Source organism: Octodon degus, unplaced genomic scaffold, assembly GCF_000260255.1.
Source record: "Octodon degus isolate 3935 unplaced genomic scaffold, OctDeg1.0 scaffold00134, whole genome shotgun sequence".
NCBI lineage: Eukaryota > Metazoa > Chordata > Mammalia > Rodentia > Octodontidae > Octodon > Octodon degus.
In genome coordinates this window covers 6,565,197-6,580,709 of record NW_004524710.1, presented here as the reverse complement: position 1 = coordinate 6,580,709, position 15,513 = coordinate 6,565,197, and the positions used below count along the sequence as shown (strand labels likewise).

The 15,513-nt window shown below is 37.3% G+C and overlaps 1 protein-coding gene across 1 annotated transcript in view; it reads left to right on the top strand.

Moving 5' to 3' along the window:
* Slc26a7 (solute carrier family 26 member 7) overlaps positions 1-9,813 on the top strand; it is a 157,951-nt gene extending 148,138 nt beyond the window's left edge. The window contains exons 15-20 of the mRNA XM_004641315.2: positions 2,275-2,280; positions 2,788-2,842; positions 3,122-3,222; positions 6,948-7,002; positions 7,084-7,187; positions 8,858-9,813. Of these exons, the coding sequence (XP_004641372.1) occupies positions 2,275-2,280; positions 2,788-2,842; positions 3,122-3,222; positions 6,948-7,002; positions 7,084-7,187; positions 8,858-8,893 (357 nt within the window). The 3' untranslated portion in view covers positions 8,894-9,813. The remainder of the gene's footprint in view (positions 1-2,274; positions 2,281-2,787; positions 2,843-3,121; positions 3,223-6,947; positions 7,003-7,083; positions 7,188-8,857) is intronic.
* Positions 9,814-15,513: the final 5,700 nt, after the last annotated feature.

Here is a 15,513-nt window from a genome sequence, read left to right as displayed (position 1 = left end):
CATATGTATTTATTTATTTTTGTGTAAATAAATAGGAAAGGGTCTACAGGGTGTTCAGAGTCTCACTATTATTTTGGACCCATAGTGATCCACCTGTTTACAGCCTCCTAAGAGCTAGGATTACAGGTACGTGCCACCACACCCAATCTCAATAGTCATCTCAGTGCACCTGGGGCTGGGGCCGGCACAGCAGGCCCAGGGATCGAACCCTGGCCCCTGCACCTGCTTACAGGTGCTTTAATCCGCTAAGCTATTCGGCCAGCCCTAAAAAGGACAAATTTTAATTACAAATTGTCTTGTCACTGTCGTTTTAACACCTGTTGCCAAATCAGTCAATGCTTTAAATCATTTATGTAATCAAAGGTACTACATTAAAAAAATTACTGATTATCCTCCTTAATGAGGGTGTGTAGTTTTAACCAGATACCCTGGCATACTTTAAGCAACCTTTGGGGCAGGAGAGGTTTGCTGAGGTTATAGCCAGGCAATAATTTTTAGTGGTTGCCAATTTCTATGGTGTAAATGTGTCTGGTTTCTAGCTATCAAGGTACTGTTATTATACAAGGAATTGGAAAGATTTATGTACAATTAGTGTGAGCTGGTTCCAATTCACTATTGCCTTTAAAGAAACCACACAAAGTTTGTTTCTAAAACAAGTACGTTCAAAAAGTACTGCATAGAAAACCTTTCAACACTGAATCAACCCACACTGAAACATGATTACTCTTATTAAATTTTCTTATACTTAACTTTGTAAGAAAAGATCTAATTTGAATATACGTATAAATACTGCCATGTGTGTCATATATTTTGCGTATTTTCAGCTTACTTAATGCATAACTGTTAAAGATTTTCATATTCTGATAAAAATACTCCTAAAATTGTATAAAAATATATCCAGTACCTAAACTTCCACTGTTGAGTAGAATGAAGATTCTTTGCTTAGAATAAATATTCTTCTTTTTCTTACATCATTATCTTTTACTATCATGAGCAGCGACATATTATACCCAAAAGTACAATTAAAGCCCTCACTATGTACAGGTAAGTCCTATGTTTAAGGAGGTACGTAGTGAGTGATAATGATTACAACTGAGTGGTCCATGGGTAAGTTAAGTTGTGGTTGCTTTCAGTTTGAAGTTCTAATTTACCACTCGTAGCCAATGGAAACGTTTGCATTCATGTATGCAAAGTGCTTTGCCCCCTTCCTGCTGGAGAAACAAGGGAGTGGAAGGCAGGACTGCACGGCTGGCGGAGGGCTGGCCCTCGCCGGGGAGCTGGGGCCGTCTGTGATCTCATGCTATCATTAGTGTTTAATTAAAGCTGCTCATGTGGTCGGCATGCTCACATCTGTGTGTCATTTCCTGAAGGCTATTTTCTGTATGATCACTCCAGTGGGACGCCTCCTTTTTTAAAAATAAATTCTCCTTCTTTTCATCTTATCATTTTTCATCACGTGTTTTTTACATACCAATCTTATCCTTTGTATTCAAAGATATTATAAGCTGTTTGAAGAAAAGAATAGATTCCCATTCATTCGTTGTCTCCGCTGAATTTTTTTAAAATCTTGAATATAGCAATACCCTCTATTAATCAATGAAACTTGAAAAAAAATCCTATACCTGAACAACTTTTATCAAATACATTAATAATTATTGCGTGGTAATCTCCTTTTTCTACCAGCTACTGACATAAAAATGTTCAGTGTGTGCATTTTTTAATCACATTTTTGCCTCAATTGAGAAACACATTCCAGCTGTTACGCAGCTCCTGTGAGGTGAGATCTTGAGCTTTTTAAATGACTAAGCTATTCCAATGAAGAATAAAGTTTTCCAAGAATTTCGTAATGAACAAGTCAGAGTTTATTTGATAGACTTTCCTCACTAAGAGCAGAGTACAATTAAAGCCCTCACCATGTACAGGTAAGTCCTATGTTTAAGGAGGCACGTAGTGAGTGATAATGAGGCATCTTAAATAAACATCATCTGTTCTGAGAGGTGAGACACTTTTGGAGGTGGACCCTCACTGAGCCTGGAATTGTACGGAAATGCCATTGTGCATGTGGCCCGGAGAAGGTCAGAAAGGGACCATGGATGCCAGAGCAAATTCATTTTGTTTTAGTCAGGTATATTCAGTGCTAGATTTAGGCAGTTTGACCTGGCCTGAATAACATTTAAATGACACTTTGTTTTCAAGGTTCCTCCCACATATCCCTTCCAAGGCTGTGGGACAAAAACCTAAGGAGAATCTTTGTTTTAAACCTTGAAACCATAGTGTCAAGTGAAGTAACTGAGACGCACAAGCTTAAATGTTGAATGCTTCCCCATTAATGAAAAATATAGACAATAGGAAAAAAGAGAAAAGAACTGTGCTCCAGAGAGAATGATACATCTAAAAGTCTGGTTTATCATCTGTATACATGATAATTAAATTTATATGGCCTTATAAAATTAACTGAATCTGATGCTGGAAAAATAAAAGGAAGGTGGAGGGAAGGGGAAAAGGGAATTAAATATGTTATATTAATATCAAATTAATACTCATTAAATATGTTATAAACATGTGATGTTCATATGGACTGCAAACATTTACTAATAAAAGATAAAAAATTGTAAGCTTTAGCCATCACAAAGCAGAGCTTTACTTCTAGAAATACTCAGCTGGGGAGATGGCTCAGTGGAATAAGTGCTTTCCTGGTGAGCACAAGGGCCTGAGTTCAATCCCTGGTCCCACAAGAAAAGACCCCCCCCAAAAAAAAACAAACAAAAAAACACTCAGCAAAGAAAGAAGAATAGTACTTTAAAAAGTGCATTATTCAGACTCTCTAGAGGCCTCTGTTCTAGTCTGTGGCTAGCATTGCCTCTGCAGACTTTCAAACACACTGAAACTTGCTGAAATGGTTCTAGTAAACTCTCCCATCTTTTACAAGTTATGTGATAATAATTACCTGATGTAGCATTCCAGTTATCAAAAATCATTATTCAAAAATAATTAGTAATTAACTGAAAAATGTCACAATTATAGTATCTCCAGAATTTGTGCTTAGCACAAATTGTTACTTGTTTACAAAAATCAAATGTCTACTAATTCTCCTTGTTTTGGGACTCTGTTCTTCCTGCAGAAGATGCTTCACAGGCCTGTCTTACAGAGAAGTGGTCTTTAATCCTGGATTGCAGTGGGCTGACCTTTTATGACTATTCTGGAGTCTCCATGCTCGTTGAGGTATTTTCCAGAACCTCCATGTGGACTGATTTGTTCCTTTCACTTGAGGAGCAGGGGTTTCAGCAGCCACACTCTCAGCTCCATAGCCGGGGTCTCCTACAATACTTATTTCCCCACAAAGGTCAGGCGCCTTTGCTTTACATCACTGTAGATTTGCTCTCAGGAGATCCTGTCAATTGTCAGGGCGTATAGGTGTGAAGCCAGGGTTGGGGTGTTTTCGTGAGTATCACAGGACATAGGTTTGAGATGTGCTAGACATTGTATTTGCTGGACACAGTACTTATAGAGCTTCTAGACAGAAAAAAGAAAGAGGAAGGAAGAAAGGAAGGAAGGAAGGAAGGAAGGAAGGAAGGAAGGAAGGAAGGAAGGAAGGAAGGAAGGAAGGAAGTCCTGTCCCTGGCATGCGCTCTGTGATAATGAAATTGCATTGATGACACCAGTATGTTGTTCCATATCACTGCCAGTTTCATTTTGGTCTAACATTGTCCCTGGTCTTTCAAAGCACTATTTCTAACTTTTTGAATTTAAAGAAAAACTGGGCTCATTTCTGGGAATTTTTTCTTCTCTTTGAGTAAGCATTAGTCCACAAGGAACTTGTTTCTTCCTTGTTTCCTAGAGTGCCCTCCCTTAGTGTACTCATTTAGGGTGGGGCAGCCTCTGTTCCTCGATATCCTCACGTCCCTTCAAGCTCTGTGCGTGTGTCCAGCACCTCGTCCTCTTGTGCCTGGTCCCCATGAGTTTCCTTACCCTGGGCTTCTGAGCCTCGCTGTGTGTGGTTTCACATTCAGCCAAAGCCTTAAAGACAATTACAGACATCTCTGGAGCGCTTTCACTGTACAACTGACTACCTTTCAAGTTTCTCTCCACAAATCCTACCTATTCTGCCCTCTCGGAACTCCAGTTCTGTCTGCTTAGCCCAAAGAAAGCTTCTGGATGTCCCTTGGGTCCCCACATCATGTCGTGTCCCAATGCTTCAAGTCAGCTGGGTGAGCTCCAGGGTTCCTGGCCTTCTTTGTCTTTTTCTCTAGAAGCTCAGTCCTGTGTGGCCTGAAGCCATGGTCTAAGTAAGACAACTGAGCAGTGTTGGAAGGATGGGACAGTCTCGTTAGTTACTCCAGGTAGATAAAAGTAGAAATCAGACATGGACTTCTGAGGGGCTCAGGTTAGAAGCTTTGCTATTCTTTCATAAGGATTTTGATTGCTTTCTCATAATGTTGTACATTTGAGTCTACTATTCACCTGCATTTTAATTTACTTTAACAAGTTCTACCTTTTAAACACAAGATAGTATGAAGGCTAATTTCATTCTCACTCTCTTATGCTGATAAAGGCAGGTACGTGGGGAGAGAAACTGCTTAGTGGAAGTCACCCTTGTCACACCTGAGGAGTTGGGGCATCAGCTCCTTTCTCTGCATTTATTAATTCATTTGTAGAGATGAGGTGGTTTTACTTGCTGCATAAGCATATATTTTAAAAGCAAAGAAATAATATTAACAAATTAAAGTTTAAATCCTTTAGGTCTTACATGCAGTGGCTATTTTTGGCAGGTTACCCTTTTCCTTGTGAAATCAACTTTTAGTTTAGTTTTTTTGTTGTTGTTGTTGTTCACCATAAAAGTTTTGCATAATCGGGCATCAGATTCAACCTACTTTATATTTTCTTGCAACTAAAGCTGCATTGCAAACATGGTGTCTCTCTGCTCCATTCACAGCAGGTTATTTATTTGCATTTGCAGTACTAGGGATTGAACCTAGGGCCTGCCGATTGAGCTACCTCCCTAGGCCTTATTTTAAATGTTGGGATGGTGTCTCGCTATGTTGCTAAGATTCCTGGGCTGGACTCAAGCTTTCAAGTCTGCCTGAGCTTCCCAGCCATGAACCCCTTTATCCTGCTGGGAGGAATTTTGTGTTTGGCAATTCTACCTGCTGGGTGTTGCTGGGGTCCAAGGACTGCTAGATAAACTGTGCGCCTCAAGGTGATCCTGGGCCTCATTTTCCAGGCAGTCCTCTGGGTCTTAGCTCTGATCCAGAATCATTAAACATCCATTGATGTTTCCCACACAAGCAGTTCAGCACGAATTTGGAGAAACACTAGGCTAGGTGGAATAAATTGACTGATACAATTTATTTTTAAATGAGCAGAAAATGGCATTTGCCCTTGTGTATGTATTTTTCATCTATAAAAATACAAAACCAACAGTTTTAAATCAGTTTTCTCTTTCTAAGTTTCCTTATTACTCTTTGGTTTATTCCGTCAAAATTAAAGTAACATCATATGCCTTAAGAACTTAGACTTGAAAGCTCTGGTTCCGGGATCAGTCACGTATTCATTCTGTGGTCTAGAAGCAATGTATGTATTTGCATTTCTGGAAATTAGAAATGGAAAAGCCCATTGTGTCAAGTACTAAGGCTTTTATTGTAAATAACAAATTTCTAGCAGTTAGTAAATGCTCAGTGATGCTAGTCTCTATCATGTTCTTCTCATTTGAACAAGTAATTTCATGAAGGACAAAAACATCGTAACTAATACATATTATTTCTTAGTTCCAACCTCTCTAGGAAAGGGGCCAGAACAAAGAGCCACAGAGGCTCTTCAGCCATGCATATCTTCCTGCCTTCTAATGACACTCTTGGCTTGTTTCATTAGTCACTTAAGCATAGGCAAAATCTCCCAGGAGTTGTAGGTTGAAGGGAATAGGGTGACTTTTGCTTATTCTTTTACTTGGGCCACTGGAGAGGTCAGTGAACTGGATCAACAAACCACCCATAACAACATGTTTGTGCTTCATTGAACTTAAGAAAAAGCCAAACACTGAAAGGTCACCTTGAATTAATCAGTCTAACTTAACAAAAGCAGGTGCCATTCTATATCAAAGTCAGTCCATATATATTTTGTTTGCTTGTTCATATATTTGTTTGTTTGCTTAAAGTGATACAACTCTTCTTAGTTCAGAATTCTTATCACACATGGAGAAGTGCTTCCTGCTAGAAAAATGGAGAAATTTTGGTTGTGTCACATATGCAGTCATTAAAAATGCAGTCTTTTGTAACTTTCATATGAGATATAACACTATTATATAACAAAATCTGTCCTACTTTAACTAAAACTTCGATTCACCTTCACTGATTTTCATGGTGTGACTTTGTTCTGCGTGAATTTAAATCAGAGTCATACATTGGTTCTACTTCTCTGAAATTTAGGAAGACTCTAAAATGTGCCAAGAAAATCAGCATCTCGCTGATGGATCTTTATGAAGGGCAGTTGGGAGATCAGAATTGGTTTCGATGCTAGTGAGGCTGTCCATTTGTTATCCATGGGTAGGATTTAGAGTCTGTGTATATATGCTGAAATGATTGCAAGTCATTAAGTCAGCGGAAGGTCAACCCTCATCACTTTCACAAATGGGTCCTTGATGTCCAATAAAAGAAGTTCAGAACAATTTTATGTCATTACTATGTGAAAGGAAAGGTAATGCTTTAATTTTTGTTGAATACTGTGGTAAACTAGCCAGAGTTAGTTGCAATAAATATAGATCCATGACTGGACTGATTTTAGTCCTCAAAAACACTTGCCAGGTGGTGCCCCGTTGTCCTACCATGTAGCAATACCTCCCTTTGGTGGATTTACTTCACACAGATGTGCTTTTTTGAAACTTAAAGCCTCCTTCATTCTTCTCTTACCCGGTATTCTAAATTAATCATAGTATAATATTTTGATTCTTCCAGGTCTACATGGACTGTAAGGGTACAAATATGGATGTATCATTAGCCAATTGCACAGGTAGGGAGTGAGCTTCTCTGACATTGGACACAATCCTTCTGCTATTCCACGTTTCTTCATGTCATGTGTTCTTTCTTATAGATTCTCTGATAAAAGCAATGAAGTATTATGGAAATCTAGACTCAGAGACCCCAATTTTTTTTGAATCAGTATCTGCTGCAATAAGTAATATCTACTCAAATAAGGTGAGTTTCTCTCCTAAGGCAGAGGTAGGAATCATGTGAAAAACCAGAACGTAAAATAAAGGGGATTTTAATTTTTTTGTTAATTTTTATCCTACTAGCATCTAAAATAGCTCCTTTTACCTAGACTTCTCTGCTGCAAGTAAAGAAATATTTGCATCTTTATTTTTTACTATTAGGAACAGCTGTTTAGTAATTTATTATTAAACACATCATCGCAATAATAGCACTGCTTGGAGGATTTAGTGATCATCTATCAAGTGGATAAGACTTGCTTAAAGCTTCTTCCATGACACACACTATCCTGGATTTTTGCATTCTTTTCTCTCAGATGCACAATTTCTAAATATAGCCTTTCAGTCTGTGTCTGTTCTCTTACTTTTGCCTCTAACCAGTGGCAGTAAGCCTATGGCACGTGTGCTACAGTAGACTGCTGTATCCTTGAAAGCTTGAAAAGGTTTTCCATTCCTGCCTCTAAGCTTATTTTTGGTTTCTTTTTTCTTTCTTTCCTTGTTTTTTTTTTTTTTTGAGAAAGGTCTCTCTGTGCAGTCCAGACTGACCTTGAACTCACTGTGTAGCCAAGGCTCCCTTGAACTCATAGCGATCCTCCTGCGTCAGCTTCCCAAGTGCTGGGATGGCAGGTGTGCGCTACCACACCTAGCTGTCGATGCTTACTTTGACTGCCATTGAAAACATTAGCGTTCACATGATTTGAGGTGTGAAAACTTGCTTCCAAAGACTGAGCTTTGAAGTTTAATTTTACAGCTATTCCCCCAAATATTATTTCTTTCAAGTTTTCTTTGACTTTTGAATCATGTTGTCACTCCTCATCCCTAGAACGATATTTGGTGCTTGCCAAAGATGTCCATACTATATGCAGTCAGAACAGTATGTATTTTAGAAAATAAAAAAAAATTGTTATTATTACAATTCCTAACTTGTACTGAATTCTTACCATGCTCCAAGGGCTGTTCTAAAGCACCACTTATCTTTTTTAAAAAATAATTTTTATTCATTTTAACGATAAAAAAGATAAAATAGTGAAGAAAGTTTCAAAACAGGTTAGCAGGATGGTTACAATAATTGACACATTTCATATTGTTGTCTTCATAGTAGTTATTAAGAGGACAAGATGCAGACATGATATCTTGTCTAAACCACATTAGTATAAACTTTTATTCTCAGTGAGCTAAGAGAAAGTAGCTATATATCTATCCTCTCTTGTGTATAGTATTTTTCCCACTTTTTTCCATAAAACTTTTATTTACACTTTTATGAAGTTAGTAATTCATGACACTAGGTTGCTTAGCAACTGATAGCAAACCTTAACCAGACAGGATGTTCATCTCAGGAGTAAGGTAACTTGTTTGCTTTAGCACCTGTCTTAATTAACTGAATTTACCACAACCTAATGAAGAGATACTATTACTTAACCAATTTTTAGAAACAGAAAATGAGGCCCAACAACATTCCACCAAGTGGAAGAATTGATTTCAAAGCCAGCAGTCTGATCTTAGACCTACATCTTTATACCACTCTACTCGATGCCTTATAGGAAACACATTTTTTTAGTATGGATGGACTGCTGGCTGGCTTCTCTTAATACTGTTCTTTCACTGGTTAAAGAGTGGACTACATATCAGATGCTTATTTTTTTTCCTCTTCTATTTCAGAGTTTGAACAAACTCAGTGACCACACTGAAGTCTGAGATCCTTGCATGAAAGTACAGACCTTGCTTGCAGCAACTACCCCGAAGAGGCCATATACTGGCATTTTGCACCACTTTCTGTTGTTTAGGTCCTAAACGTGACTTCCACTATAAATATGATGTGATTTAGTATTGCATAGCCACTGGCCAAGATTTGTCAACAATTTTTAATGTCTTTGCTAGTAAGCAAATTTACTTAGTTATTTTATATAAGAATTAGTGTGCATTTAGTTTTAATGTACTGAAGGATAAACATGATTTTTTTTACAGTATCTTACATTGTTTTATTCCTACATTTTATTCCTAAGTTAATTTTTAAGACATAGAAACACTTTTGTCTTAGAGATTTTGGATGTTTACAAGCCATTTGTAAAACTCCAGGATTATCTGCAACCTAAAAACAATACATAAAAACAACCTAGCAAATGTGCCTAATCTCCAGCTCCTGTCTTCTCAAAGGCCATCTAAACATCAGTCTGACGAACTACTACGTTGTACAAACCAAATAGAAATACACGACACCCTGGAAGTCCCTGCTTCCTCTACCTTTCATCACATTCATTCCTGAAGTTTTCATGCCTTAACCAAGAACGTTTTCATGATCAGGAAATCAGTATCCTAAAAGCTAAGCTCTTGGCACTGCTCTGTTTTTCTAAGAATATTGGAAGTCCTTGGGCTCTTCACACAGGATAACTCTCTAATTTTTACATTTCCACTCCATGAAAATCCTCTGCTTAAGTTTGTTGGAGCTCAAGGATTTGGAAATCGCATATTTTATCTTTTTCACAAGTAGAATTTTTAGATAAGAAAGTATCACTGTGAGGCTAACCTTATGCTATCTCAGGATAGGAGTAACATTAGTAGGTTTGAACTTCCTTATTTCAAAGATACTGTTAATAAAATATATTTATCTATCTTTATCTGTATGAAGTCTCCATAGTTTGTTTTCTTTTCTTTTTATTTTTCTGTTAGTGAACATGGACATAGTGATCTCTAAACCCACCAAACCAACAGGGCACGTTAGAAATGAACACTAATGGCCATTAGGGTGAACTATAGATGTTATTGTTTCAGGTTTGTACAAATATATTTCATAGCATACTGTCAACAAAATTCCACATTTTGTATATCAAGTTGATTTGCATAGAAAGAAGACCTCTTATTTTAAAGTCACAGATACACACATGATTGTACATAATCCCTTTGGAAATTACTGGAAAGCCAAATACTTTAAAACAAGCATGAAAAAAAGGTTGGAAACAAGATGAAGAGATTGCATCATTTAGGTGCTTCCACGAATCTCTTTAAGAATCAGTTCTAGGCCTGCCACCTGATGCACTGCAATGATCCCTAGCAAATCTGTGCCAAACATTCACACGGCCTTTAGTTTTAAGATTAAATCCAAGAGCAGAAAATGTAACAAAATATTAGAAGAATAAGTATTTCAATTCTGATAGCTTATCCAGCTATTTAAAAGTTTTTGACATGAATTTCAAAGAATAGACTCAGTCCTTAAAATACCTTCAATCCTTTCATCATTTAGATTGAAATACGGGAGGTTAACTCACATTCCCAAAAAACACTGTTCCAAAGAAAGACACAGGTAGTAATATATGCAAAACTTCCTTTGAGAAAGGGATTTGAGTCTGCTTTGTCTGGTCAAATTATTCCAGTGGTGGATGGTGACAAGATTCACCATCCTTAGTCCACTAATATGAATCAAGGGAAGTCAAGAAAAGAAAATTTATTCTACTGTGTGTAAATTGATATTTTTTCTCTATGCAGCTATGGCCTATAAATGAATTCATGCACTGCAAACATTTTCTAATTTTTTAGAGATTATGGACCACAGATGGCATTAAAATTATTATAGTTAATCAATACGGATGATTTGTTCTGTTTCATTGTTAATGCTGATACAGTATCGTTTGCAAAGCATTTCAGTGTTTATATAAGAAATTTAGGAGACAAAACTTTAAAGCCAATAACTTGGGTCAAATGTTAATGTTAAATTCAAGAAAATATCAGTAGTGTATAAGTTCTTTTTCCCATGGCCTCTCCCTCACAACCAGAAGAGAGAACTCAATTCATTTGTAAGAGTTCAAAAGCTAAACACAAGTTTTAGATGCACAAGATTGTAAAGTACAAATGTTTATTTCAAAGTGGGACCTGACAACACAGAAACAATAATGTGGTCTTAATGCCAAAACATTTCTAGAATGACATTGAGTTATTTTTATAGGATCATTTTATTTTTGTATACGATAACTGACCTACATATTATCTTTTGGTAAAATAAAAGTGGAAAAAAATTAAAACGGTCATTAAAAGCATTTTACAGACCTTCTGTAGTGACCTATACAAATTAAGCCTAAAATATGTAACTAGGAAAAGATTAACATTACATTTATGGAAATTAAAGCTCTTAAATTTTACCATTTGGCTTTTATTTTAAGGGTTAATGCCCCAATTATATAATTCAAGTGTTATAGGGTTCAGCTTAAACCACTTTGAAGTAACTTATTTGACAGATCTCTTGTCTATAAATGTACAATGTAATGAGGAAAGATACCTTTCTTTTTAAATGAAAGTATAATGTGTGAATACCCTGTATTATTAATGTTTGACAAATGCAGTGGCATGGCGTAGAACACACATATGCCTAGAAATGTACGCTTTGTTTTTTGCGGACAACGATCTAATCCATTATGGAATATGCTGTGGGCAGTAAGTTTGTTGCCAGATTTCAAATAGGGAGTTAAGTGGTCCTTTCACAATCCAAAGATTTTTAGTTAAGAATTAATATAGTTTAGTACCCTGCACTTACATTTTTATATTTTTCTATGCATTTAATTATCTTTTTTATAATTCTTTGTACTAACTCGGCATGTAGCAACCAATTTACATGGAAATAAATTGAAATATGACAACCATTATGCTTAATGAATTTGTGCCCATTATTTCAGAGTATTTATTCTCCTACAAAGCAAATCATATATATTGCTTTCTTGGACTGACCACAGAGTATTATGTGTTGAAAATTCCTGGAATCACCCATTATTCCTGGTAATTTGTTCATATAAAATTTAAGAACTAATTTATGGAGTGCTGATAAGAGGACATTATTCCTTAAGGCTGTATTTGTATAATCCTCTTTACTAGGTTAGTATCCTTTTCATTTTAATTTTAGTTAATATGTACATTTAATTTTATTTTGCAAGGTTCTTCATTACATGCTATTATTTGTCTTTCCTTAGTTTCTAGGCTGAGCTCCATATTCCTCAGTATTTCTTTTTCAATACTGAGGGCTGGTTGAGCCAAGGCCTTCAGACTGAACTACATCCCAGCCTCTTGTCTGTCTTTCTTTTTTTCTTTCTTTCTTCTTTCTTCCTTCTTTCTTTCCCTCTCTCTCCCTCCCTTCCTTCCTTCCTTCTGTCCTTCCTTCTCTTTCTCTTTCTTTCTTTGTTCCTTTCTTCCTTCCTCTCTCCCTCTCTCCTCCCTCTCTCTCTTTCCCTCCCTCCCTCTCTCTCACCTACCCCTCCCTTTTGCTCCTACCTTTTACCTTCCTTCCCTCCCTCCCTGCCTGCCCCCTTCTCTTTCTCTCCCTCCCTCCCCTTTTTCAATCCAGCTCTAGCACCTCCATAATCCAGTCACTACCCACAAGTCTAGACTATGAGTGTGAGAGGATTTGAGGGACATTCAGATATAAACTGTAACACCACACCTGGGTTTCTCAACATTTTAGAGGTTACTACTTCTAGAATAAGAATAGAAAACATTATTCTATGAAATAAAGCAGTGAATAAAATAGAAATAAAAATACCTGCCCTCATGGACCTTCTAATTAGGGAAGACAGAAAATAACTAGAATAAATTTAAAGCACGCTTGTGTAAGTAGATGATGATTTGCACCAAGAAGAGCTAAGTAAAGAAAGATAATTAGAAGTACAACATAAGGTGACATAAGGTGAGTGCCGTAGTGACAGGAGTGTGATGAATAAGAAGGATTTCGGTCAGCTCAGGCTGGTCTAACAAAATCCCCAATTAATTAGATGTCCTAAACAACAGAAATTTTTTTCTTAAAGTTCCGGAAGGCTAAGCTCCTAGTAGAGCACTTGTACAACCTGCACAAGACCCTTGATTCAATCCCCATCACTGTATATATATTATAAATATAGTTCAACAGGCTGGGAAGTCCAAGGTGAATTAATTGCTTAGTTTAGGATTCAATTTCTGCTAAAGTGTCATGGCCCACAACTATGCTTGGTAGAGGACAAAGAGCATTACACAGAGACATGAGTTTAGTTCCTTCACTAAAAGAGCCCAGAGGGACTTCTTCCTCAGCATAAGATGGCTGGATCTGAGTGATCTGAGAGCTCTGTGGTTATTTATTTGTAACTTAAGAACAAAAGAACAAAGGAAGGAGAAAAGCAGCGAGAGGTAGGAAGACAACTTTCTGATACCCCTTCTTAGGACATAGACCCAAATTTCATGACCTAATTTAACTTTATTGACCTTATAGACAGTATTTCCACAGAGTCACATTATGTGCATGGGGAGGAGCACAATTCAGTCTAGAATTTGGACTCTGGTCTCTCTTCAAGACATATCTATATCACCTGTCAAATATACTCATTAGATCCTCATAGACCTTAACGGTGTCCAACATCAGCTCTCAAGTCTAACACCAAAAATCTCATCTATATACAAGTTTAGTTAATATAGGTGAGAACAGAGGCATGATTTGTCCTTAGACAAAATTTCTTCCCAGATATAACCTGTGAAACCAGACAGGCTATATACTTCCAAAATACAGTGGTAAGACAAGATTATTCATGACATTCTTATTACAAAGAGGAAAAATAAGAAGTTCTCAGAAAGTTTTAAACATAGTAAAGCAATTCCTGTTAGATTTATTAAATCTTAAAGCTTGAAAATAACCTTATTTGATTTGGTGATTCTGCACCTCTGAGCTCACTGGTGTGGCAGTCTTCCTCTCCAGGATATTCATGGTGACTACCCACATGCCTCTGTAAGGTTGCCTATCCCCAGAGCTTTGACTGAAAGTTTTATGGTCTGTTGAATCTGGGGTATTGTTCTTACTCTTTCTTAAAAAGATTAAACAGTCCTTCTGATCTCTGAATTGCCGTTGGTGTCATACTCCCTTTCCTTAAATCTATGGTTTCCCCCCATAAAAGCCAAGAAGTCTGACAGTAGCCCTTCATTTTGTCCTCACTCTGTCCCCTTCAGTTCAAACTGGCAGTGTTACTGTTGGTATAATTCTGCTTCTAATCTTGGCTACTGCTGATGTAGCTGATTAACTTCATGGTTCAAAGCCATACTGGGCTCATTATCAAAGGATTGTTCAGCTACACCCTTAGTATTCGGCTCAGACCAAAGCTTCTCATTTTATGCAATGTAGATATGTTGAAGAAGTTCAAATCTTCAAATCATGTTTCTCTTTCCTGAATAATTCATTTTCAATTCATCATCTTCCTCTACATTTTACTATAAGCAGTTAGGGAGAACCAACCCACTCGTTCAGTGATTTGCTTAGGAATATCATCCCCTCAGCTGAATATCTAAGTAGAATCATTTGCAACTTACACATTCCTCAAAACCCTAGAACACAGTTCAGCCAAAAATCTTGATATCTTTATAGTGATGATGTTGTTTCCTCCCATTTCCAACAGCGAATTCCTCGCTTCTGTTGGAGACTTCAATAGCAGTTTCTCATAGGTCTGTTCCTATCAGCACTTTGTTCTTGATTATTTTATTAAGAAGACAAAGAATCATTCTCTAGTTTCCTTTTCTCCTTTGAGCCACTGTTAGTCAACTTTCCCATTACTGTTCACAAATTAACCCACAACATTAAGAAGAGGTTTAATTTAGCTCATGGTATCAGGGGATTCAGTCCGTGTCAGCTATCTCCAAGGAAGGAACTTTGTGGCCGAGGGGTTAGTGCAGCAAACCTGCCCAGGGCATGGCTGCCAGGAGGCACAGCAGAAGAACAGTGTCAAAGGGGAAGGGCCAGGGACCTCCTGCGGTACTCAAGGTCACCCTTCCATAACTCATGTAGATGTGCCCAAGAGTGTGCTCTGCTACATTGCTAGGCATTTCTTAATCTGAGCAAGTTGATATATTGTAATTAATGTCCAGGGTCTTCACCAAAATTTATTTAATGCACACATTTCTATCAACAGTTTGCTCATAGCTATCCAGATTTTTTCTAGCATACATCTTAAAACTCCTTCAGCCACTCCCAATTACCTATTTCCAGTACAGTAATATTGTACTTCTCAGTAGCAAACTGTCTTAGTGTATTTGGGTTGTTATAAAAAATTCCATAGACTATATAGTATAAAAATGTATTTCTGACAGTTTTGGGTGTTAGAAATATGTAGTGAAGGTGCTGAACACTTTGATTTCTGATAAGGATTCTTCTATGCCTGTCTGTGGTTGTGTGTGTGTGTGTGTGTGAGAGAGAGAGAGAGAGAGAGAGAGAGAGAGAGAGAGAGAGAGAGAAAGTATGAGTTCTACATTGTCTCTTTTTGTAATGACATTAAGACTGTGAGATCAGGAACTCAGCCCTGTGTCCTCATTCATTCTTCTTTACTACT